Raw genomic sequence first — 26,564 nt, forward strand, 5'->3', positions numbered from 1 at the left:
GTCTCTGAAATTATTAAAGGATGGAAGAGTCTGCCTAAAGCAGGGTAGGAAATCGGGCCTAGTGTTTCAGTTCTTAAGTGAAGATTCAACAGAGATTTAAAACAGGCTTTCATGTTTAAGAGTATTGCACTTGCATTTCTGAAGTTTAATGCAACTTTGGAGGGGGGGAAGTTCATTGTGCTTCAGGAGAATGCTGTTGTGTCTGGCACATGACCCACAAAATGCATTGTAAGGCTTGCCCTTCTTAGTCTTTACAGCCAAGTAAAGACTTTACTTCACAAGACAAACATTTGTATTACAAAAAGTGTCAGAATAAAATCTGGAATTTATGTTATTATTAGATTAATTTAAGCATGTTTTTATGTTAATAACGATGATCCAACTTGGGGCAAAAGTGGGAACAGAATGTAGGAAGTCCATAGCTTTCATCTACCTCTAATTCTAAAAGCTTTCTTCCTTTTTAGTTTTCATGTTTATTCCAGAGCACATTTCAGTCTTCTGCCTCTCTTGCCAAACAACTAAAGCTCTTTTTTGTGTTCTCTCAAGACATGCGAGACCACAGAATTAGTATCTCTCCTACACCAAAAACTGGAATTTACAGGAAACAGGCCAGTTTAAATACTGGTAGTATTTAAAGTAGTATTTAAGTAGTAACAATACTTGTTTGAGTGGCACTAATACCATATCTGCCTCTTGTCAGGAAGAGGCTTCAGTTGTTCTCCAATTACTGTCTGCTGTTAAACTTTTATAAGTTTTGAATTCTACACTAGGTCCTATAAATGCATTACTTAAGACTCATTCAACTTGGAACTTAAGTTTTGTTCTTGTGTAAATGAGTGAATTCTTACTTAGTCTGGCACATCTACTTTAGCAGCATGTTACATTCCTTTTTCTCAGTAAGACTTTAAAATATATTTCAAAGGCACAGCGGAATGTGTGTCAATAGAATCAGGTCATCTTGTGTCCAAAACTAATACTTCAGTACTGTTACTGTTAGAACAGTAACCCATTCATTTAAAATTGACATCACAAGTCTTCTTAGAATTAGACTACAGATTTGTATTTTTTCCTGCTTCAGATGACTAGAGTAAGGCTAAAAGACTGAAGTTGTTCTAGTCACAGTCCCAAGGCAGCTTTATCCATGCATGTAATTTTCAGTTAATTAGGTAATATATTATGAAGGATTGATTACTTGGATAATCTCTAGCTTACCTTTAGCTTCTGCTTTATTCCTTGGGACAAAGCCAGTACTTTCACTCTTTTATGTCTATCTAAATGGGGGAAACAGATGGACAGATTTGTTTAGGGTTTTTTTTAAATCCTGCTTTAGTAAAGTAATATGTGCTAAGAGCAAAGGAAATGTTTCCATACTTTCTTAAAGATATCTGTACTTTCTTAAATGCTATTTTTTAAGATGGCATTCCTACTAGCCTTTTTAGGGAAAGAATAATTTTGTTAATGATAGACAAACTTTGTCCTCAGCATCTTTCCTTTCTTTAGGATCAGTAGCAGCAACTTATATGTACCTTTATTACCTATATAGGATACCTTATTCCAATCCAGATCTTTGTTTTTCCAATACAGTTGAGAGTTTCAGATTTAAAGAACTCAAGTATCAAAATTCCCTCTCTCTTTTTGCTGTAGATCCTTGATGATAATTTGGTTGAATGGGATCCTCTGAAGGTAGCTAGTCCCAATTCCATCCCTGCAAGTATTTTGTCAATGTATCCTTGTATTCAGGTTGAAATGAAAGAACTAGGTTATGATTAGTCACTCTCAGATTGCAGTCACAAGCCTAAATTTAAGAGTAACCTCTCCCAGGACTGAGTACTTTAGTAGTACTAGTAGCAATTTGTTCTCCAAAATATATCTAGTAGCAAGTCAAAAATCTCTGAAGATCCCAAATTTGTCCCTGAAGTTCTAAAACTAAAGGCAGCTTAAAAGATTTTGCAGGTAGAGATGCAGTTGTAAACACAGTATATACCAGGTTCATTAACTTGTGTTTATGATTGCTTTGTTTACACTTCTAAAAGCAACAGCTTATATTAACAATAGCTTATATTAAACATACTTAACTAAGGCTTTCAAGTGAGGACTCACTGACAAATTTTAGTATGTGAACATATAAGTAAAACATCAACCATGTACATATTCTAATCAAAGCTTCATGTCAAAGGAATTCTTGAAGGTCTGAATTTGTCCTATGACTGGTGTAATAACATACCTTGTGTCTTAATATATTAAAACTTATGATTTCTTAGGAGATGCACACAGCTAGGCTGTACTCCTGGTAAGCTGACACACTTCAAGTTTAAGACAGTGTGGTACATTAAAAAAGCGATGATTAGTTTTTCCTCATGTGATTTCCCAACATCATCACAACTTTCTGACAAAAGCAACTTTAGAAATTAAAACGGGAAGCAGCTGGATATTTTTGTGGCAGCAGTTCAAACTTTAAATAAAAAAGAGCAAAACCAAAACACCCCCAGCATTGTTTGTTTATGCATACCTTTCAATTATTTTGATAAAAGAGTTTTGTCACACTGTTCCTGTTCTCTCTTAAAAAGACATGCAATGCAAAAATAAAACATAACTGTGTTATTTTCATACTTTTAACACTTGAATTTAATAGTGTGAAAATCAGTACAATGAAAACGTCTATATTCAGAAAAGTCAAATGAAATTAATTTAATTTCATGATAATCTACAAGTATCTGTACATTTTAAGAACATAGTCCTTTCAATTTATTTTCCAACATATATTTACTTTACACCATTTTAAGTATGTTCCCTTTCAGTGATAAATTAGCCCATTATGTTACTGTCTACAAAAAGTTGAGAGAATAATCAGCTGCATGCCACTGATCTCTATTTATCAGTTTGTCTCTTTAGAACACGTATGAAGGCATCTCTTGGTACTTCCACGTTGCCTATTTTTCTCATCAACTTCTTCCCTTCTGCCTGCCTCTTTAAAAGCTTCATTCTTCTTGTAATGTCTCCACCATACTATAAAAAGGAAAAATATTTTAGTAAGCTTAAATGCAACTACAGTACCCTTCAGCAATACTACGTTCAAAGGCTTAAACCAAAATAGTCAGAAAGGCTAGTTACATTATGTAAAGACTTTATACTCCAAATAGTTACCCCAAAAAGCACTAGTTAAAAAGCACAAGAGAGCAAGTGAACATGCTTGTTTGGACAATTGAGCATAGATTCTGTTACTCGAGTATATAAATTCACATACGCCTGACTGACATTAGCTACTATCTATGGAATATCCAAATGCCCTTGAAAAAGCAGCAGGATGCCTGCTCGGCTGTGCTGTGGCATTGTGCACCATCAGCTGCTTACAGCTAGATAAACAGACACCATCCCACGTATGTGCCTATCAAAAGGCTGCTTGAGAAAGGTACACTTGGTTACCATCTCTTCAACATGCTAGCTTCAGAGACCTAAAGACACGATAATTAAGAGACATCAATTTTTTCCTATAGCTTTGATAGCTAACTACTGCATACTTAAGGCCTAATTTTTTAATTTATTTTATTACTGAAAAGCCAAGTGAAATTTTAATCCAAATCGGTCTCTAAAGAAGCACTTCTGTTGTTTCTTAAATCACTTGAAAAAATAATTAGGAAATATGTGAAGTTACAGATGTGCTTGTACACACACACATTTATGTCTATAACTATCAGGAGATGATGAGGAGACAGGTGAACACAGACACACTCTGTTAACTCTTAAGTGTGTAACTTCAAAAACCCATTACTCTTTCTGATCCATCATATATGCAAGCAACAGCTACTGGTTATAGGAGTTGGATTTTAAAGTAAAAGCTTACAGCTATCTGTTAATAGCCCACTGGCTCTTGGAAACACAAGCAGAACGTGTCTGCTGGGTTTCTAGGGAAAGGTAAGCCTAAGATGTTAGCAAAACTCTGAAGTTTACATATATTGGACACCTCAAAAATACCTACACATTTTGCCACAACATTTTTTCTGTAAGCTTTCAACCTGTAAAATAGAATACCATATATATATTAATGCATTAGAACTTTTACAAATGAAGCTAAATATTGACTTGTCAAAATGCTGAGTATTGTTTTTCTACTGTTTTTTTAAGATGCACCAGAATGATAACATTTTCCTATTTTATCTATATAAGACAAAGCTCTAAAAACAGCAGACTTTCTCAGTGCTAGAATTATCCCTTATGGTGTACAACAGGTACATATAAATTATGATCTCACCTTTCTATCTAGGATTTTGTCTATTATTGACAGTATTCATGTTACATATGCGTGTATCTAGATAAGTACACAGGAATTCTCACAGCACCACTACTTGAATCTCTACCTTTAAATTTTTCACCACAGTTTAAAAACCATTTAAACAGCAACAGAAAAACTGTGACAGGGAACACAACAGCTGAGGAAATGGTTCACTTCAAAAGAAATGCATGCTACTAAAAAATAGTTGTGTGTTCACTTGCAACACTTCCTTTGGAACAGCACAGCTCAGTTCTTTTTTTTTGCTGACTCAAGAGATTCAACTATTCCACAACTCGCTAATTCTTTTTCAGTAGTAAAAAACACTTTCTACAGCAAGAGAGGAAGTGGATACATGGATGTTGCAAGTTATACGTTATCCACTAAATGCAGTGCTAACCAAAAGCAATATAAAATAAAAATACATTTTTTACAATTAAACTTATAGCAAGGCTTTAGTCATAACTATAACTCAAATATACCTTGTTTTTCAAGAGGCCTGGTAGCATATACAAGAAAAACATGCCTTTAGAGTAAAATTGAAGTATTGTAGCGTATAAAACTATTTAGGTAAGACATTAGAAGTTCATATTTTATAAAAAGAAGGAAAACAGAAGGAAGGGCTTCACTTACGTTTCTCTTGCAATGATTTTCTTGCCAATTGCAGCCTGGATGGCAATTTCAAACAACTGTCTAGGTATAGCATCTTTTAAACGTTCACACAGCAATTTTCCAGTAGCATATGCCTTATCACTGAAATGAAAGCCACCAGTGTTTTCAGAGAAAGTAATACAACCCCAAAAATAAAATCACAGACAAAACTGTTTAAGAAATCATCTTAAATTCAAAAGGTAAGCTAACCAGAGCATAATCTTACATCTAATGAACGGTTTCTGTATGTCACCCATTTCACACAAAAGTGATAAGATTATATTAACAGAACTGCCTCCAATAAATTTAAAGTATTCATAATAAACACCCTGATTTTCTATCGCACTGAAACCATTTTGAATATTGTCACAACTTCAAATGCTGTTTATAAAGGAGTATTTTCAATGATTGTTGGCCAGAAAGGTCAATTTTTATTACAGAAATATTTTGAAAACTTATGGTTTTATACAAGGAAAAAATAAAACAGTGTAATTTCATCACCTGCTAATAAAAATCGTCTGACTTTATTAAGCATCTGCATATGCTTCAGATTTGGGGAAGAGAAAATGACAGGTCTAAGAAAACTACAAAACAGATACTTTCACAAGCCACTGAAAACAAATAGGTCTCGGTCTCTTCTCTCCGAAAACATTCATATTTAATGAAGATTATTTAGTGATATACAACTGAAAATAGTTTCACATGTTTTCATGGAGCAACACTGATTCCCTGCTACCTATATAAAGCAAAGAGTTTAAACATTAGATTTACTTAAGTAATGACTATTAAGCATTACAGTTTTAGAAGATACAGATACTTGTATATTTAGGAGAAACAATAATGATTATCTTAACTCATACTGAGAGTAATCTCTGTAATTCTTTCTCCATAGTTCAGTGTTCATAGGGGTTTTTTTATATAGGCAAATGTAGTCAGTTTACAGTAGGAGCAGTCTGAGGATAACTGAAAAAGGACCAGAATGAATGCTGACTACAATGTAAAAAAATAATATATAATCTAAACCTAGAAGAAAAGCTATTGTATCAGCGAGCAAATGAAATTTAGGGGTGCATACCACATTACTCAAAAAACATATATTAAAGTAATAATTTTTGCAAGGTTGCCTACTCCATTTTACGTCTTTTCAAAGTAAGAGATACAGGTAGATTGCTAAACTCTGCACATCTAAAAAAACCACATTATTAGTAAAAGTGTGAGAGAGTTTCCCCACTCCAGCCCCATGATCTTTCTGAAAAACAAAGGGTTTAATTTTCCTACACCTATCTTTTGAAGTTAAATTCCAAGGACTTGGGGATTGCAGTTATGTAAAAATACAAGAGTATACAAATTCTTAGCACATTTTAAGGAGGACCAAGTTAAAACAGAAAAAGTTAATCTTGGGATTACTGGAAGAGGATGCTGAAGTTACAGAAGTGAGCCTTGTACACACATTGAGAGAAGTAAGGGGAGAGGCTGGAAATAAAAAGGCATTATTCTGACCAGCAAACCAGTAATTCCTGAGAAACTTAGGGAAACTGAAACATTTTAGCAAACAATTTCTGAGGTAATTGCATCCAATAAATATTCACATTCTCCTGGCATTTTGCAGGCAAGATAACAGAAAACTTCTGAAGAACAGAAATTATTGGGAGCATAAGAAATTTACTTTTCCTACCGTTTCTCAATAGTAAATAATAAGTGCATAAATGATTGATCTGGCATCTCCTAGGCTGATCTGTCTTTAAGTGTTTTGAGCTCCGGAGAAGCCTGGCATCTTACATTTTCTTCTACACTACTGCCCTACATTACCACAGAAACATTACATCTAGCAGTTCAGTTGAAAAAGGGAAGTAAAAAATGGTATGTGTTAATTATGGTATCTGTTCCCTAATTTTCCTCTTACCATTAAATGCCTCTGTTTCAGATAACGTCCAAAACTGGTAATTTGCTGAAATCCTCAATGCTGTTTTCATATGCATTTGTCATATATTAGTAATACATACATATTTTTTCTATTGTACATTAGTACTTATTTCTTTAAAATGGAGAGTCCAACATACTTGTGTATGATAGTTGCCAGTTCTTCAACTGGATTTCCATTGAGAAGAATATCCATTTTTATAAGGTCTGCTGCCTGGTATCCTGCATCTTCATAATCAAAACTAAATGAGAGCAGTTTAAAAGTTAGTGATTATTTTGTAAAAATTATACTCCACCTTCTTTGTTCCATAAACCTGAGGGTTTAGACACATTTCTTAATAAAACACTGAAATATCTTATTAGAATAGGAGTGGTTATTAATAGTTTCTCAGTATGTCTCCCTTATGCAAGAATGGACTAGAAGCTTTCTGCAGCTATATCTTGTCTCCAAGGCAGCTGAAGACCCCATGCTGTCTTTCAGCTACTGGGTGAGGTAAATAAATTAAAAATCTACATTATTACTATAGTTTCTTTAGGAGTATGCAAACTTTTCCATTCCATCAGCTGAAACAGAAGCTCCTTAATGCTTCATGCAACAGAATCCTCAACACAGCTGTTGAACAGGGAACATCCTTGACAGCACACACATCGAACCCTAATTACCAGATGGTTTTCTTTTCTTTCTCTCATTTGACAAACCATTTGCATGAACCCTATTATCATTCTGACAACCAAGTTTTCCTCTTCGTTCCCAAACCATATTTCTCCTTTGATGGGTTTGGGCTTTGCTGTCTGCATGTCAGCTTGCAAGAGTTCTTAAAATGGATATACAGTATGTATGCCAGACACATGTACCTTGCATGTAAGTGTAAATGTGGAGAATGCCAGTATCGCTAATCTGGTCAGATGTGAAATATCAGAACTGAGAGGAAAAAGCCCATCTGCCATACAATACTTGCCCTTCCATTAAACTCACAAAGGCTCCTTACAAACAGACGAGCATTGGTCTAGCCTCTGAACTTATACAATCAACCAAAGCAGAACATTTCATCTCAAAATATGAATTGTTTACTTTACTCCAGTAATGAAACATGTACATAAAGTAACTGTTTAAACAGCATGTTGACTGTTTTTACTAGCTTTAAAGAATCAGTATTTATTTTCCCTTTTCTGACAAGAGACAATACAGTAAGTAATTTCTCAGTGATTCCTTTGAAAACAGCCATCATCACTTCAGACAAGAACCATCTAGATGAGCAAATGTCACTTATGTCACACTTCAAAAATACATGCTTCGTCCAAGATAATTATTATTACATAGTGATGCACTTTTAGTGTTTTTCAGATATATTTCCATCAATTTTCACAGTTAATCTAATTATTGAAGGTGAAGTAAGACTTGATTTGCAGCTCCATCATAAAATACTGTTCTTTGCTTGTGCCTTTCCATATCTTCTCCTCAGATCTGTTTTTGTCATGTTCCCCCCAACCCTCGGGGTCCAGGGTCAAAGGGAAAAGGGGGTACAAAGGAAGTAGTTACCTTGCATAACCAGAAGACAGAGACTTAAGAGCATCATAAAAATCCACCACTATTTCATTCAGCGGAAAGAGGTATTTTAGCATAACCCTGTGCTCATCAATGTACAACATATCCTTCTGGACTGCCCTACGATCCTAGACAAATAAAAATAGTTTCAGTTCCCCTTGACAGAACTTTTCTAAAAATAAATACAATACAAATTAAAATTAAAAGCTATCCAGCTATACATGAGAACTCCCATACCTCAAGCCCCAAAGTAAATTTTTTATTGGTAGTTTGCTGAAGTTCCAGAACAAACTGAAGCACCAACATAAACAAAATGGTTAAAACTTAACTGGACAAATGATTCTAGTCTATCCTCTCTAAAATCTGAATTTCTGAAATCCTTACCAGCTTCTGCTTACTGCTGCCTTTCAGTGTATAACTATTCATCCATAAAATCTCACTGAAATTAGGTTTTCACATACATTGGACTATTACACAGTGGGGCTCGCAAGCTCATTTTCTTTCCTGCAGGAGGGTGCACTTAAAGCTATTTTATGAATTCTTTTTAACAGATTTCATACTTCACAGTACTGACATACAAGTACTCTTTCCTATTATGTATTTTGAAGTGTTACATGATAAGAAAAATATTGTGAAGAAATTACGTAAAAACAATATGCATGGCAGCTAGAACATATTTAGTTAAAAGTATTCCAAATACTTTTGGGGAAATGTGATTTTCCATTACTATCATAAATGCACTCCAGTGAGGCACTGAAAACATGTATGAAGCCCCATAATAAAGAGTTGACAGAAGTTCTATTTGCATTAATATACTTCTAAAAAACAAAGACATGTTATTCCCCTGCTGCAGATTACATTATTTCAGAAAACCAGAACTAGCTATGAGTTTCTCTGCTGCAGGATGCTTGACTACCTACTTTATCACTGAGCTACAGCACTAACTTTCACTATAAGGATTTTGTAGTTCAGAAGTAATTTTACACATAAAAAGATTAAGTAGTCTTGATAAAGTTTAATACATACTGTCAAAGATACCATTTCAGTATTAATATCTAGTATCTTACTATCTAGTACCTTCACTTCAAGTATGATACGAGGAGCTGAAAAATGCAAATGACAAAACTAAAATTATGTACCAACCTGACACAAAACAATTATTTTCCCAATATATTCCTGAGGTGTTACAATAGTACCAAGAACAGTTGGCTCTAAATATTCAGATACTGAAAGTTTATCAGGAAACTGAGCAGGGTTGATTATAGTAATCTCCTTTTTACCATATTCCTGAAAACAAACAAATAAAACAGATACTGTAATTTTACAAAAAATGTAGACAAAATAGCAAATGAGACAAAAATACCATAGAAGAAATGCTAAAAAAATATTTCAGTTGCTTGGAAACACTTATGAATTACCTAACCAAAATTTATACCAAGCACAATTCTAAAAGATATTTCTACATTACATACAGAAGTCCACAATCACCACATTTTTATTATTATATAGAAGGATTTTGCTAGAAAAATGGGGTTTTTTTTAAAACATTTTCTTCTGTTTAAAATTTACTGTATAAGTGCTTAGAACCAGAACTACAAACTAGGGTTATCCATAAAAATAAAAAAACCCCTTTGTGTCCATCTTTCCATCCCTCTGGCGTGTAGAGCAAGGATCTTCCTTCTTAATCCATTCTGATCCTGTCAACAAAAGATCTGCTACAAGAATTCTGCAGTTTGGTAATGGAGACATTCTCCTCTAAATAAAACTTTTGGTTCAGTCTCCCTTACAGGCTGAAGTGGGCTTAGAAGTTTAGTTTTCACTTCCTGTGCAAGTGCTTTCATCATCTATTTCTTGCAGTCCAGCATCCCAACAGGGGCCGAGTTATCTCTCTGGAGTAAGAATAGAAGCAAGGTCATGCTTCTTATGTACATACAACACCAAAGCAAGTGATTATATCACTTCAACTGACAAGGCAGTGTTCTTGAACAAAGACCCAACTTCCAGCACTGTTTGAAAACAGCATCCCACATCACCAATCCAGAATCCCTTCTCCACCAAAGAGGTCAACTACTTCATCCATAGCTACCTATAGCATACCCATAACATCCATAGCTTCCTAAGGAAGAAACCAAAACAACTGGACAGAAAAATGGTCTATGCCTTATACCTTGCAAGTACAGCAACCTTTCTTATACAAGCTTGTTTGGAATTTACAGATTTTTTTGTAGTGTTTAGCGGTACATGTTGGATAATAATGAGGCAGTTTATTTGTAGCCTCCTTTCAGCAGGCTGTCTTAAGTCCACCTCTCTCTCTCTCTCAAACTCAAGCCCTGTAATTCTTTTGCACCCAATTCAATTGAAGTTTGCACATGTCTACTTCACAGCAACCAAAATCTCACTTGTCTTCACCAGGCCCTGCCAGTCCATGAGAGCATTACAATCTATTCCTATTATCTGACTGATAAAACGATAAAACCTGTAAGATAATTTCACCTGCTTTAAACTCAGTCAAGCCAACAAGCATTTAAAAGAATACAGCATGAAACATTTCCTTTATCCTCATTTTCAAGGACAGATAAAAGACATAAAAAGCTCCTGATTCTTATCTTCTAATTCTATGATTCTTTGAAGTGGCAAGGAACATTAACATTCTTAAAAAAAAGAAAAATTAAAAGAAGTTTTAAGTTAAATATTGGTGTTTCTAAAGTTTACCATGAAGTAGTAGTCTATAAAATAAGGATTTTAAAAGTGTAGATGCTTATTATAGTTTTTTTTTAAGCTGCTACTTAAATAAAGCTATAGTAAGTTTCATATACCTTTATCAACTTGGCTGAGGAAAGAACGGCTTTATAAGGAACGGTAGGTGCAGTCAAAATAACAGACATGTTATACTCTTGCTCCAAACGCTGATTAAAAACTTCCATATGTAAAAGACCAAGGAAACCCAACCTAGGTTAAAAAACACCCTGTCAGTGAAAGTAATTATATATCTCCCTGGAATTTCAGAGGGGTCTTTTTTTCCCCTCCAGCATATTTACACTGCTAGTCTGGCAATATCGGGCACAACCAACCACCTCCAAATGATCCTACAGTTGAATAGTATGAGTCTTCAAGAGCAAAAGCTATCAATCACAATAAATTGCACACTCTGTGCAAATACAGAAAGTAAAAAAATCAAATGCTTTTGATTGCAACCTATCATTAATATGAATCAAAGCTCCTAGTCTTGAATTAATTTTAATTCAACCTTCAGTTGACTTAAACTTGCATTCTCAATTTACAAACAATTCCAAAAATGAAAGCTGTATAAAAGCCTCACCTCCATCCAGCTCCTAAGGCAAGGCTACTGTCACGATGAACGTTTACACTGGAGTCATTCAATGTCAGCCTTTCCAAAGCACTTTTGAGATTATTATATTCTGTTTGATCTACAGGATACATTCCTGTCAAAGCATATTAGATAAAATTGATGTGATATGGAGCTTTATCTATTGTGTACATACTTTTCAAACATGCTTCTTACAGTGTACACTAATATAATCAGAAATAACTTACTTCCTGTTCCAACTTTAAAATATGAAAAAAATATAAGGATTTCCTGCCCCCACTTTCCAATAAGTTCGAATGTAAAGTTTTAGATTACCTCATAAAAACAGGAATTAACATTCAAACCATAATGGTAGGGACACTACACTCAAATAATTGTTGACAGTTGTGGAAGATGCACAACCAAGAATAACCACTATTTTGCAGAGCCGCAGTGTAAACCAACAGCTTAACATAACTGAACAAGCAAATTTCACTGAAATGTTCCTTCAAAGCTAATAACAAACAACAAAAAAAAAGTACCATATCTAAAAAAGTTGCATATGCTTCTGTATTTTTTAAATTAATGAAAGCATTTGCCCATATAATTAATATCGGAAATACAGTCTACTGCATCATTTTTTAAAATGACATGTTCAGAAAACATTGATTGCTCTATAACACATATGCCTACAGAAAACATTATTTACAGGATTACACTTTTCCATGTTCACTGACAGACCACCTAATCTCCATAAGATGGGTCCAGTGAGTTCTACACACTCCCTCACAGCAATATTTCCAGAATTAATTTCTATCAAAAGTCATCTTCCATAGTATTTGTAGTAGTTTACTAAAGCTGGTGCAATCAGCTCAACAGAAATACAAAAGCTTAAAAAGTCAAATACTTTACAGAATCATCTTGAATATCAGCTTTGGCAGTTTACCATGTTTAATCAAAAAACAGCTGTTAATTTTTATAAGAAAAAAATCACAATAATTACTGAAACTTGATTATCTAGAAAAAGATTTGTCAGAAACCGATTGGTTTTTTTAAAGCCTCAACCCTTCTCCTGCTATCAAGAGTTTACTGGCATTAGAAGATTCAATAATCATAGCCAAAAATATACTTCAGTCTTCTATTCGTATTAAACAAGCCTGCAACTGTTATTAATCCTGTATGTTAAGTCACAAGAGAAATTACATAAAGCTATATAAATTACATGCCTCTAGCTTAACTTTGCTAGAATTCTAATGCTCACAACTCTTAATATACAAGTATATTCTTCTAAAAGCTGTAATAGCTCTCTTACTCCTGTTATTGGAAAGAATTCGTTCCACTTTGTATCATAAACTCCTCACCTGCAAAAACCATTGGCTTCGCTGACTTAAAGCCAGGCAAAGGCTCCACTGGCTGTTTATACAAAAACAGCGTGTCTCCTATTTGGGCTTCTGTTACTTCTTTCATTCCAGCAATCAGGTAGCCCACCTGTCCAGCATATCTAAATAAAATTGGCATTATATGGACATGCTTCTATTTTAACCAATTGACTTAGCTCAGTAAGAAATTTTTAAAAAGCCACCCCCCTAAAAGCCTATAAGCCTGGTTTTAGTTGTTTCTGTTCCTTGTTGTGAGCTTTGCATCAAGGAGCAAACTATCTGTGGACTGAAGTAGCTCTGTTTATGTTACACTTATATAGTATATTTATCGTTCTGGATTTTTAATTCTATGCTACTCTGTTTGAAAGCTAGAGCTAGAGGGAAGTTCTCAGGGATCTAAGACAGAGTATCCAAGACAGAACCAGAACAGTCCTCAGTCCTCAGCTGCCAGCACAGCAAGTTTCTACACTAAGTGGCAGAAACAACAAAAGATAAATGCCTTCAATCAGTACATAATGCTGTTAAAGTATCCCACAGTAGACAAAAGAGTAAAATACAGTGTATTGGTTTTGACTGCAATGGAGTTAAACTTGCTTCATAGCAGCCCCATATGGTGCTGCGTTTTAGATTTGTGATTAAAAAAGTGTTGATAACATACCAAAGTTTTAGCTATCGCTGAACAGTGCTTGCACAGTGTGAATGCTTTCTGTTTCTCACTCTGCACCCCCAGCAAATAGGCGAGACATGGGCTGGGAGATGACAAAGCCAGGACAGAGGATCCAAATGGACCAATGGGATATTCCATGACATATAACATTATGCTTGGCAATAAAAACCGTGTAGTCTTTTCCAGGGTGGCCACTACTTGTAGACTAGCAGGACATCAGTCTGCCTGTGGGAGGTGGTGAGTAATCAATGGCCTTTGCATCACTTGTTTTTATTTATTTTCTTTTTCCTTCACTTATTAAAGTGTCTTTATCTCGACCCAAGAATCTTTCACTTTTGCTCATCTAAATCTCTCTCCCATGCCACTGATGTTGAGGGGAGTAAGCAAGTGGCTAGTTGGGTGCTTAATTGGTGGCTGGGTTCAACCCACCACACACAGTAATGTAACCTCACAGAGAATCTCCCAAGAAAGTCATTAACACATACTGGGATGCAAACTGATAAAGCTACTCCACTAATTCTAAGTACCTGATTTTCTTCCCACTGCTGCCTTGAGGAGCCAGTTTCTGGAAGCTGTTGCATTCATGGATTTTAAGTTTTCCACCCTCAAGACATGCTGCAGCAATAACTAAGATGAAGCCCCATTCCCTTCCATTCTCATACAAGGTAGTTCCTAGGAATAGATTGGACAGCTGAATAAGAACGTCAAATGCTAGCCTTTAAAAAAATCCTCACTGTCTAGATGTTCCATGTAATAAAGACAGATTGGCTTCCTTCCCCTAGCAGTGCCCAAAAAGCAATCCTCAAAAGCTTCTGCCTCAGTATGCCCACATGAAAAAGACTCACAGAGCATTAGATTACAAATAATAAAAAACCTCACTACCCAGACACTTCCCAGCCTTCATCTCTCAAAGCAAAAATCAAACAGAAATGCAGGATTTTGCATCTTACACCAATTTAAAATTTCTTCTCTAAAAAATTTGTACTTACAATTTATGTGTTGGCTGTTCATTTGGAGTCAGAATTCCAACTTCATTAACTTCGTATCTTTTCTTTGTGTGTGCAGACACAATTTTATGCCCTTTTTCAATCTCCCCACCAAAGAGTGCGATGTTAGCTATGACACCTCGGTAGTGGTCAAAGGTGGAGTCAAACACTAAGGCTTTCAATGGATCAGCAGTGTTACACTGGGGTCTGTCACAAAAAAATTTAAACAATATATTAACTCCCTCTCCAAAAAAAACCCCTTTCATATTAATATAGCTAAAACTATGAAATAATTTTCACTAAACACATGCTAAACATCATTTCAGTGTTTCACTATGTATTACGCAGCAAATCTTTAGATTATTTTCCCCATGTGCAACAGCAGTACAACGAGAACAGACACAAATGCATATCCATTTCAAAATAGATGAAACCGATGTTTAAAATATCATATTATGGAGGACAATAAAAATTCAACAGTTGCATTCCAAGAGCCAAGTTAAAAAGAAATCCAATGATAGCTGGATTTTGTCATCTTTCACAGAAATCTAACTTCAGATTATCATTGAGGTTTTTTTTTAATTAAAATTTTTAATTAATATGGCGACTACAATTCTTAGCTAATAGTAGGAAAGTAAGAAAACACAATACAAAGCAACATGCTGATTTAAAAAACTAATCCAGCAGCTTTATCATCAAGTTCTTAGATAAAGTATTTTAAAGGTTGGGTTCAGGACATCAAGCTTTAAACATAGCAGATTTCAATTACTTTTATCATTTTAACAACACAATGTTCAAAAGGAGTAAAGTCGCACACCTTGAACACTGAGTTTCATGGAAGTTATATGAACAGTCATAAAAGTATCAGCTTTAGTTGCCCACCTCTAATCTTTCGTTTCAGACTGAACTAATCTTCTTCTCCCACATAACAAAGAAGTCTTCTCTGCTGATTCACACATCCAGCTTTTAAAAGGCATCTAAAATCTGATGTCATGTTTTTCTGATTTGCAATTTGAAACTGACTTAACCAGCTCTAACACTAGATTTCTCTCACATCTCATTACTGGTTTTAAATCTAAGCAATATTAAGCACAAAATTACTGTCATTACTGTATACAGGCAACTCATGATTTCCTAATTAAACTTACAATGTTTCATAATTAAATACAGACTTACGGTGGAATCTTCTCAATGACCTTTTGAAGAACTTTTTCAACATTCGTTCCTTGTTTAGCAGAAATCTAAAGCAAGTTCAACAACAATTTTATAAGACATGTGTCTTGCCATCATTCAGGATCTATTGAATAGTGTCATGTTTCCTTAAGATAGTTTAGGTGGCCACAAGCAATATTACCCACAAAAGCACTCTGAAGCACATTTTAGTATGCTAGTGCTATGAAATGCTTATTTGATTATAAATTATCCTGTAGAATTTCTTCTCTCTCCTGAATGATAATTACTGTTATGGTAAAAGTGAAAACAATTTATGGAACCACAACGAGAAATAATTTAAAATCTATCCGATGCCATTCATCAGGACATGAGAGAATTTTAATCCAAGAAGTATGTTTTCCACTCTTGTTTTCCAGGAGACAATCTTTAAAATAAATTCATGTATATAGGACAAAGGCAGAGAGATGACACCCTGGTGATTTAAATACGTGAACACATCTTTCATTAGCTACAAAGTAGATACAGTTAAGCAATCAGCCATGTCATAAAACTTTAAGAGCTCTTACCCTTACACATTCATCTACAGGGATATCGAAGAGCTTCTCAATTTGTTTTTCAACTCTCTCAGGGTCAGCATTCTTCAAGTCAATCTGAAAAACAGGAAACTGCTAAATACACGGGCAACCACATCTTCCATATGATACAGCACTGTAGCTTCCAAATATACCAATCAAGATTCATTTTAGAAAAAGGCTGCCTTGCTTAACTTCAGGAAGCATCCCCCTCTGTAATCAGACCATTTTTTGTTTGCTTCATTAAGCAAAACATCATTGTTCAAAAGCTGGTAAAAATCTTCGACAAAGTAATTCGAAAGCCTAAGTGCTACCTATACTGTATAAAGACCAAGCATTAAGTACATCTACAAAAAGCATACTGCATGACGGCACTGAAGATTATCTGCTCCATAACCTTCCTTGGCACCAAGGTCAGCCTGACCTTGTAGTTCCATGGATCCACTATCTAGCCCTTCTGGCAGATGGCCATCACATTTGCTTACTTCAAGTTAACTGGGACCTACCCCATGAGTCAGGAGTGCTGATAAATGATGGACAGTGTTTTGGCAAGCACTGATGCCACCTCTCTCAGTACCTTGGGTGGATCCTATCTGGCCCCATAGACATGCGTGTCCAAGCAGCACAGCAGATTGCTAACCATTTCCCCTTGGATTATGGCTGCGGTCCAAAAGCCACATCATAACTAGTCTGCTTGGAGCATATATAGGTTACTCTGCACTTTTCTGTCCATTCATGCCCAAATGTCTGTACTAGATACAACATTCTCATCTATACTTAACATCGAGTCAATCTGAAACCTCGGAATGCCACAGCTTCAGCTTGTTGTCATGTTGATAAAATACACAGTACTGAGTATTATCCAAGTGTTGTTTTTCATACCATAGCCATGGTTTGCTTCAAGCTTATTTGTTTGCAAGCTATAACTAGTTCAGATTTCCTTAAGATACAATTTATACAATGCTTCTGACCTTGATTTACTATACAGACTTCAATAATGTTTTTTCAGTGCTGCTTGTAAAATGTTTTTACATGTATTTTATGAAGTTCCCAGCAAGTACTGTAAAACATTAGACAGGTAACAAATACACAAAGTTCTTATTGCACTCTAATTGTTTTCTCATTATTTACTTCTATTGGAGGATAAATTTCATATCAATATTCCACATGTTTAAACAACCTATTTCATATGAAACTCTAAAACCTTTATTACCTTATTTACGACAGGAATTACTGCAAGTTGTGCTTCAAAAGCAAGATAGAAGTTTGCCACTGTCTGAGCCTGAATACCCTATAAAATAAATATTTTAAAAGTTTAACACAGAATCTTCCCAAGTTTTGGTGGTTTGTTTGGGTTTTTTTTTTAAGGCATACTACACAATATAAAAATTATTTCACTATTCTATTCCATTCCTTCATTCAGGGGATGAAAAATAAATATATACAATGCTGAGAAAGAAAACAACATTCCTAATTGTCATTTCTTATAAGCAGACAAACTAATTATGCTACATGTGTGACAACTCACACAGAATTAGTTATAAACACAGGATTATGCATACATTATGCACCAAGTACATATTTTTGTGTATGTTATTTCATTTTTAGTACTCAAAGACATAATGGGTACCTCAAAAAAACAGATCAGAAGCCTGGTTAAAAAAATTGCTGAAATTCTAGTTAGAAGAAATAATTAATAACTTCACCTCATTTGCATCCACTACAAGTATGACACCTTGACAGGCAGACAGTGATCGTGATACTTCATAGCTGAAATCTACGTGGCCCTGTGGAGAAAAAGTTTTAAAAATTCAAGCATTTCTAGAGTCTTTTGCAAAGAGTTCTATACCATGATGTGTTCATTTGTATATATGTTCACAATTCTTGCAAAAAAAGCCAGAAATCTCCTACTTTAAAATATCATAGAATCATAGAATAACCAGGTTGGAAGAGACCCACCGGATCATCGAGTCCAACAGTTCCTATCAAACACTAAACCATGCCCCTTAGCACCTCATCCACCCGTGCCTTAAACACCTCCAGGGAAGGGGAATCAACCACCTCCCTGGGCAGCCCGTTCCAGTGCCCAATGACCCTGTCTGTGAAGAATTTTTTGCTAATGACCAGCCTAAATCTCCCCTGGCGAAGCTTGAGGCCATTCCCTCTGGTCCTGTCCCCTGTCACTTGGGAGAAGAGGCCAGCACCCTCCTCACTACAACCTCCTTTCAGGTAGTTATAGAGAGCAATGAGGTCTCCCCTCAGCCTCCTCTTCTCCAGGCTAAACAATCCCAGCTCTCTCAGCCGCTCCTCGTAAGGCCTGTTCTCCAGCCCCTTCACGAGCTTCGTTGCTCTTCTCTGGACTCGTTCCAGAGCCTCAACATCCTTCTTATGATGAGGGGCCCAGAACTGAACACAGTATTCAAGGAGCGGTCTCACCAGTGCCGAGTACAGAGGGAGAATAACCTCCCTGGACCTGCTGGTCACGCCGTTTCTGATACAAGCCAAGATGCCATTGGCCTTCTTGGCCACCTGGGCACACTGCTGGCTCATGTTCAGTCAGCTGTCAACCAACACCCCCAGGTCCCTCTCCTCCAGGCAGCTTTCTAGACAGACTTCTCCTAGTCTGTAGCACTGCACAGGGTTGTTGTGCCCCAAGCGCAGGACCCAGCATTTGGCCTTCTTAAACCTCATCCCACTGGTCTCAGCCCAGCGGTCCAGACTGTTCAGATCCCTTTGCAGAGCCTCCCTACCCTCCAGCAGATCAACACTTCCACCCAGCTTAGTGTTGTCCACAAACTTGCTAAGGGTGCACTCAATGCCTTCATCCAGGTCATTGATAAAGACATTGAACAGGGCTGGACCCAGCACTGAGCCCTGGGGAACCCCATTTGTCACTGGCCTCCAGCTGGAGTTAACTCCATTTCCCACCACTCTCTGGGCCCAGCCATCCAACCAGTTTTCCACCCAGAAGAGTGTGCACCTGTCCAGGCCAGAGGCTGACAGTTTCCAAAGCAGAATGCTGTGAGAAACTGTGCCAAATGCTTTACTGAAGTCCAGGAAGACCACATCCACAGCCTTTCCCTCATCCAGCAGCCGAGTCACTTCATCACAGAAAGCGATCAGGTTAGTTTGGCAAGACCTGCCTTTTGTGAACCCATGTTGACTGGGCCTGATCACCCGGTTCTCTTGCATGTGCTTCATGATAGCACTCAAGATCACCTGCTCCATGACTTTCCCTGGCACTGAGGTCAGACTGACAGGCCTGTAGTTTCCTGGATACTCCCTGCGACCCTTCTTGCAGATGGGCACAACATCAGCCAGCCTCCAGTCCAGTGGGACTTCCCCAGTCAGCCAGGACTGTTGGAAGATGATGGAAAGGGGTTTGGCCAGCACATCCGCCAGCTCCTTCAATACCCTTGGGTGAATCCCATCCGGCCCCATAGACTTGTGTGTGTCTAGTCGGGCTAGCAAGGCTCTGACCACCTCCTCTTGCATCATGGGAGCCTCATTATGCTCCTCTAGCTCCTGGGTTTCTACACAGATGGAACAACTTTCTTTGCAATTAAAGACTGAGGCAAAGAAGGCATTAAGTACCTCAGCCTTTTCCTCATCCCCTGTCACTGTTGTTCCTTCTGTGTCCAATAGGGACTGTCTGGTCTCCCTAGTCCTCCTTTTATTATTTATATATTTATAGAAAGATTTTTTGTTATTTTTCACAGACTTTGCCAATCTTATTACTAATTGAGCCTTAGCCCTTCTGATTTTTTCTCTACACAATCTCACTTCCCTCCTGTAGTCCACCCAAGAGGCCTGACCCCTCTTCCAGAGCTCATAATCATTTCTCTTCTTCTTGATATCACTCAAGATCTCTCTGTTCAACTAAGCTGTTTTTTTCCCCTGCCGGCTTTTTTTTCCGGAACATGGGGATGGCTTTCTCCTGAGCTGCTAGGATTTCCTCTTTGAAGAGCTCCCAGCCCTCATGGGCTCCCTTGCCCTTAAGGACTGTCTCCCATGAGACTTTGCTGACCAGCCTTCTGAACAGTTCAAAGTCTGCCCTCTGGAAATTTAATGCTACTGTCCTACTAACCACCCTCTTCACTTCACCTAGAACAGAAAACCCCATCATCTCATAATCACTTTGCCCTAGGCGTCCACCTACTGCCACATCCCCCACAAGGCCTTCTCTGTTCACAAACAACAGGTTCAGGAGGGCACCCTCCCTTGTTGGTTCATTCACCAGCTGTGCAAGGAAGTTGTATTCCACGCACTCCAGGAACCTCCTAGACTGCTTCCTTTCTGCTCTATTGTACTTCCAGCAGATATCAGGAAGATTGAAGTCTACCACAAGAACAAGAGGCATTGATCTAGAGATTAACCCCAGCTCTTTATAGAAAAGCTCATCAGCTGCTTCTCCTTGGTTGGGTGTTCTGTAACAGACTCCCATCACAAAATCTACCTTCTTATGGGTTCCTCTGATTTTAACCCACAGGCACTCAACCTCCTGATGGCCACAATCCATCTCAATGGTGTCCAAGTCCTCCCTTACAAAGAGGGCTACCCCGCCTCCTCTCCTATCCTTCCTATCCCGCCTGAAGAGTTTGTACCCCACCATAGCTGCACTCCAGTTATATGAGTCGTCCCACCACGTTTCCGTGATGGCAACGACACCATAGGCTCCTTGCCCTATGACAGCTTCCAGCTCTTCCTTCTTATTCCCCATGCTGCGTGCATTGGTGTAAATGCACTTCAGCTGAGCTGCTGAGCCTTCTGCCCTCTTAAGAGGGAACAGAGTTCGTTCCCAATTGCCTGGTAACTGGAGTAGCTAGCTCCAGAGTGCCTGTATCTCCCTTAGCACCCTCAGGTGTGTTCTCCCCTACTTTCTGTGTGTTGAGGTACTGGTGGTCCACACCAGCACACCCTCTCTGAATCACCAGTGCCCCACATCCAGGCTCGCTCCTGTCTAGCCTGGTCTCAACCCCCTGCCCCTTCACATCTAGTTTAAAGCTCAATTTATGAGCTTAGCTAGGTTTTTAGCAAGGGCTTTAGTCCCCCTAGGAGACATACGTGTCCCATCCTTAGTTACAAAGTCTGGGGGTGTGTGAGCCACCCCATGATCAAAGAAGCCAAAGCCCCTCTCCTCACACCAGGCTCGGAGCCAGGTATTAATCGAATTCTTCTTCCTGACTTCCAGCTCCTCTCTATTTAGCCTTGGTATGGAGCAGAAAACAATTTGAGCCCTCCATCATTTTCCCAATGGCCTTGAAGTCCTGATAACCAGCTTTTTGTGATTTAAACACTGTTTATACTTAACTTACCGGCGTGTCAATAAGATTCAAGAGGTAGTTTACTCCATCATGATTGTAAAAGAGAGAGGCAGATTGTGCTTTTACTGTAATTCCTCTTTCACGTTCCACTTGCAGTTTATCTAGCACTTGTTTATTACGGTCAGTTTTAGCAATTGTTCCTAAGACAAAAAAACCCAAAACTTTTATTACCTCATTTAGTGTATTAGCTCTGAAAATAATTAATTCTTGTAAACATCATTCACTAGGAGAACATTGGACTTGCAGCTCCAGATGAAGCTTTGCTATCCGATTAAGCTAAAGTTAGATTTTCATTTAAAAATAAAATTATGCTTCAGTTCTTAATATTTGCTAAATAAATTTTTACACATGATATCATCTAAAATACTTAACTGAATAAGTAGGATACAAACCCATGTAAGTCTAAATCGGAGATTAAGTAAAAAAGACTCTATTCAGTGCTAAATATGTTTGATATTTAAAGAAACTTTACCTCCTATCACCAGAGAGCAGTTCTGTGCTCACAGTTCCAACCAATGGCAAACTCAAGAGTGAAAAGCGCATTATCATAGAGCTTGGCAGAGCTGAACTGAAAACTCCAAGCTATCACAGGCATCAGGTAAAACTGCCCATAGTGACACACAGGAGGTAATTGTGAAGAATAATTTTGATCAAAAGCTTCCTTTTTGGTCACCCCTTTAATGAGAAGAGGAAGACTTGTCTAAAGAGTATTTCTGAGTGGCTAATTTAAGTCCCACGCTGAAATTAATCTCCTCTTGGGAGACACAACAATTGCTTTACAGCTTACCTTCGGGAATCCTCTAAGGCAATGTTTGTGTCTCTCTTCCAAGGAAAGTCTAGTTTAAGAACCTCTGAAAAAATCCCTTAGCAATTCTGTTTCTCACTTTCAAAGAAAATAGCTTTCCTTATCCTCAACAATAACACAGAAATAAAAACACTGAAGTCCAAGAAGTACTCCAATGAAAACAAGATTAATAGCTCTGAAAATGAAAAGTAACACAATTTTACCAATCCTAGAGTGAAGGAAAAGTGAGTGAAGGAAAACAAAGATGGAAAAGTGAGTGAAGCAGCAGCTGAGAATCCATGCAATTTACACCTAAACACTGACACTTATTCTACACACTTAATGTAAATCAACATACGGCTGTACGTTTCTAAAACTTACTATGCAGCACCATATCAGCTTCAGCATTAGTGAGTGTCACCACCATGAAAGGCAATTGCTTATGGTTTGCTCACAAGAAGACATACTGTTACTTTCAGCTGAGTACAAGCAGTTTAAGCTCCTCCCTGTTTCAATAACACTTTTGAAAACTACTCTGTTGAGAATTCTGAAGTCCGACAGTCCCCTTACATCCACTCCAAAACTGGCCGTAAACATCAAACTCCTTGTGTACTGCTCAAATAGACAGTTGATCAAGACTTACAAAAGTGGCATCTTGAACAAGGAAGTGCAGTCCCGTTCAGTCTCTTTCCAAAATACATACTTCCTGGAGTGAATTGCATACTTCCTTTACCACTACTTGTAGGCAGATCTCAACTAGTAAGTACAACATATTCACATCTGTAACACTACACCACTGGCAGCCTAAAAGGACACACAACCTGGCACTAAAAGAACAAAGTTATTAGAAATTTTAGTAATAATCAAAGCTCCGGAATCTTAAACATCACCTTACATGTCAAGAAAAGGCAGTATAAAATAAGAACACTTACCTGTAATTTCCAACAGTCGGTCTGCTAGAGTACTTTTGCCATGATCTACGTGAGCTATGATACTGAAGTTTCTAATACTTTCAACAGGATATACTGACATATCTATTTTTTCCTGAAAAAGAGAAATTTACATTCACAAACCACAGTTATGGTCTCTACATACAATATGACCTCGCCTTTAAAAAAAGAATTAACTCTTTTCTCTAGAAGAGGCATAGTTTGAACAGAGATACAAAAACTTAACTGTCATTAATGTTTAAAATGCGAGCATTTCATTTTAGTCATATACACATACATATATATTTATTTATTACTCCGAATAATCAGTAGGTATGCTGGAAAGTGCTGTTAAAGGTACTATGTTCTTATGCCTGTAAGGAGCTGGAAAACTTAAAACAGTTCCAAGTTTGTAAAACTACTAAACTTAAGGATTAGGAAAATTTGATTCAGGGACCATTAATGACATCATTCTTCCAAAGCATGGTAATACAGTGACATTACCTAGCAGCTCAGGTAACTGTGACTCTATCATAAGGAATATGCAGACTTTGTGAAAAAGGAAACTAAGGGTAACAGTTATCTTGGCTAAATATAAAAAACACAGAAAACCAGCCTTATTTCTTTGGTTCATACACAGAAAGGTCCAACACACAAAAAAATTTTCTTTGTGTTATTTCTGCTCATTCCAAAGAATATGACATTTTGGAGAAAAGTGGCTTCTTTGCTTTTCAAAGCTTTCAGCATCAGATACCAGGACACTTCTAATGGCAATCAGTAACATTTTACTAAAAAAGCTCTGGACTTTAGAGACAAACAAAGAGCATCTCTCTCACACAGGCCACGCACAACAGCTCCGGGCTAGGCAAAGGCAGTGGCAAGCCCACAGTTCTTTGCAAACATCAATACAGGGCACCTGCCACATCCCTCGTGATGTACTTGCGAGTGTACTCTGCACTGCCAAGGCTAGACCTTGAGTACTGGATTCAGTTTTGGGCCTCTCACTATAATAAAGACATTGAAGTCCTGGAGCACTTCTAGAGAAAATCAACTAAACTGGTGAAGAGGCTGGAAAACGAGTCTTATGAGGAGCGGCGGAGGGAACTAGGGTTGTTTAACCTGGAGAAGAGGAGGCTGAGTGAAGACCTTATCACTCTCTACAACTACTTAGAAGAAGGTTGCAGAGAAGTGTATGTTAGTCTCTTCTCCCAAGTGATAGGACAAGATAGAATGGCCTCTAGCTGCACCAGGAGAAGTTCAGATTGGACGTTAGGAAAAATTTCTTCACAGAACAGATTCTCAAGCACTGGAACAGACTGCCCACAGAGGTGATTGAGTCACCAGCCCTGGAGGTGTTCAAAAGGCGAGCAGATGAGGTGCTTGGAGACATGACTTAGTAGTAGACACGCACAGTTGGAGTTGATGATCTTTAAGGTCTTTTTCAACCTAACGATTCATGCTGTGCCTCTGCTGGGCACGGCGAGCTCTCCTACCGCCAAAGGGACGCAGAGGCAGGGAAATGGCTACTCCAGGAGGCACAGCCTGTCCCAAAAGCCCACCTCCCACCGCCCCTCCCGGGCCTCGCCGCGGACTCACCTCGCCGCGGGAGCCGTACAGCCGCTCGCACAACGCGGGCCGCCAGGACGGAAGGCTCAGCGGGCCGGCGGCGGGGCGGGTGCTCCGCAGCCAGACCCAGTGCAGAGCCGTCCTGCCGGCCAGGGCCATGGCGCCCGCGGCCGAGCTCGGCCCCTCACAGCGCGGAGGGGCGCTCGGCCTCCATCGCCGTGAGCGCACGCGCCGGAAGTGCCCGGCACGCGCCGGAAGTGCCCCTCCGGCAGCGGAAGGCGGCCCCGGTCAGTCCCGCCCCGGAGCTGGCGCAGGGCAGGAGCTGTCGAGGCGCCACCGTACCTCAGGTCCGCCTCGCCTCGATGCTGTCGGGGCCTTACAGCCCATCGACGCGTGCCTTCGCCTGGAGGTGTGGCTGCTGGCCGCCCTCTCACTGTCGGCTCCATGCCGAGGCGGGGACGCAGCCGGGCAGGAGCCGAGCTGCACCTGGAGGCCCCTGTAACGTTGCGTGGGGAGCGCAGCGATCCCGAGGGGGAGCCTCCACGGGTCGTCCCGTTTGGCTTTGTAAGAAACAGTCGTTGGTAAAATATCAAGAAGGGGTCGTCAGGCACTAGAACAGGCTGCCCAGGGAGGTGGTTGAGTCAGCATCCCTGGAGGTGGTTAAGAGACGAGTAGACGAGGTACCCAAGGGCATGAGTTAGTGGCAGATAGGAATGGTTGGACTCGGTGATCTAAGAGGTCTTTTCCATCTAGTGATTCTGTGGTTCTAAGGACAAAATCTTTGAAGCAGAGGCAGTAACATTTTTATTTTACGGTTCTGTGCTGAGTTGGATGCCCTGCTAAAGAATGCATCCCATCTTATGAAAGCAGTGGGTATACATACTAATTTTAGACAAAGAACCATGTAAGTCCTCAAAGAATGTTTATTTTTTTAGGTTATCCAGTCACTTCTGGAAACACCCTTCAGGTTATCTCCTGACCTAAAAGAACTACATCTTAAAAGACAACTGGCTTGCATGAGCCATGGGGTGGCCAGCAGGTGCAGGGAAGGGATTGTCCCCCTGGACTCAGCGTTGATGAGGCTGCACCTTGAATCCTGGGTTGAGTTTTGGGTCCCTCACTCCAAGAAGGACATTGAGGGCCTGGAGCTTGTCCGGAGAAGAGAATGGAGCTGGGGAAGGATCTGGAGAACAAGTCTTATGAGAGGTGGCTGAGGGAACTAGGGTTGTTTAGCCTGGAGAAAAGGAGGCTGAGGGGAGACCTCACCCCTGCTTATAGCAGCCTGAAAGGAGGTTGTAGAGAGGTTGGTGCTGATCTCTTCTCCCAAGTACCAAGGGATAGAAGGAGAGGGAATGGCCTCAAGTTGTGCCAGGGGAGGCCTAGACTGGGTATTAGGAAAAGTTTCTTCACTGAAGAGGTGAAGGCGCTGGCATACCTGCCCAGGGAAGGGGTTGAGTTACCATCCTTGAGGTGTGTAAAAGATGAGTGGACAA

The 26,564-nt window shown here is 38.7% G+C and overlaps 1 protein-coding gene across 5 annotated transcripts; it reads right to left on the reverse strand.

Moving 5' to 3' along the window:
* Positions 1 to 2,673: 2,673 nt before the first annotated feature.
* GUF1 (GTP binding elongation factor GUF1) lies at positions 2,674 to 25,255 on the reverse strand. 5 transcript variants are annotated; one of them, XM_069856106.1, is made up of 18 exons: positions 25,102 to 25,254; positions 23,509 to 23,620; positions 21,784 to 21,932; positions 18,175 to 18,255; positions 17,682 to 17,759; positions 16,463 to 16,546; positions 15,900 to 15,964; positions 14,727 to 14,930; positions 14,265 to 14,309; positions 13,053 to 13,192; positions 11,704 to 11,827; positions 11,201 to 11,333; positions 9,528 to 9,671; positions 8,379 to 8,512; positions 6,979 to 7,080; positions 4,901 to 5,020; positions 3,977 to 4,013; positions 2,674 to 3,006 (listed from the first exon to the last, which is right to left on the reverse strand). In XM_069856106.1, the coding sequence occupies exons 1-18, from the start codon at positions 25,228 to 25,230 to the stop codon at positions 2,869 to 2,871; spliced, it is 2,019 nt and encodes a 672-aa protein (XP_069712207.1). In that variant the 5' UTR covers positions 25,231 to 25,254; the 3' UTR covers positions 2,674 to 2,868. The 5 variants fall into 5 exon arrangements, with proteins under 5 accessions (XP_069712207.1, XP_069712203.1, XP_069712204.1 ...); XM_069856102.1 differs by lacking the exon at positions 14,265 to 14,309 and having other exon boundaries at positions 25,102 to 25,253; XM_069856103.1 differs by lacking the exons at positions 4,901 to 5,020; positions 14,265 to 14,309 and having other exon boundaries at positions 25,102 to 25,255.
* Between the last annotated feature and the right edge of the window lie 1,309 nt (positions 25,256 to 26,564).

This window comes from Phaenicophaeus curvirostris, chromosome 4, assembly GCF_032191515.1.
Source record: "Phaenicophaeus curvirostris isolate KB17595 chromosome 4, BPBGC_Pcur_1.0, whole genome shotgun sequence".
NCBI classification, from domain to species: domain Eukaryota; kingdom Metazoa; phylum Chordata; class Aves; order Cuculiformes; family Cuculidae; genus Phaenicophaeus; species Phaenicophaeus curvirostris.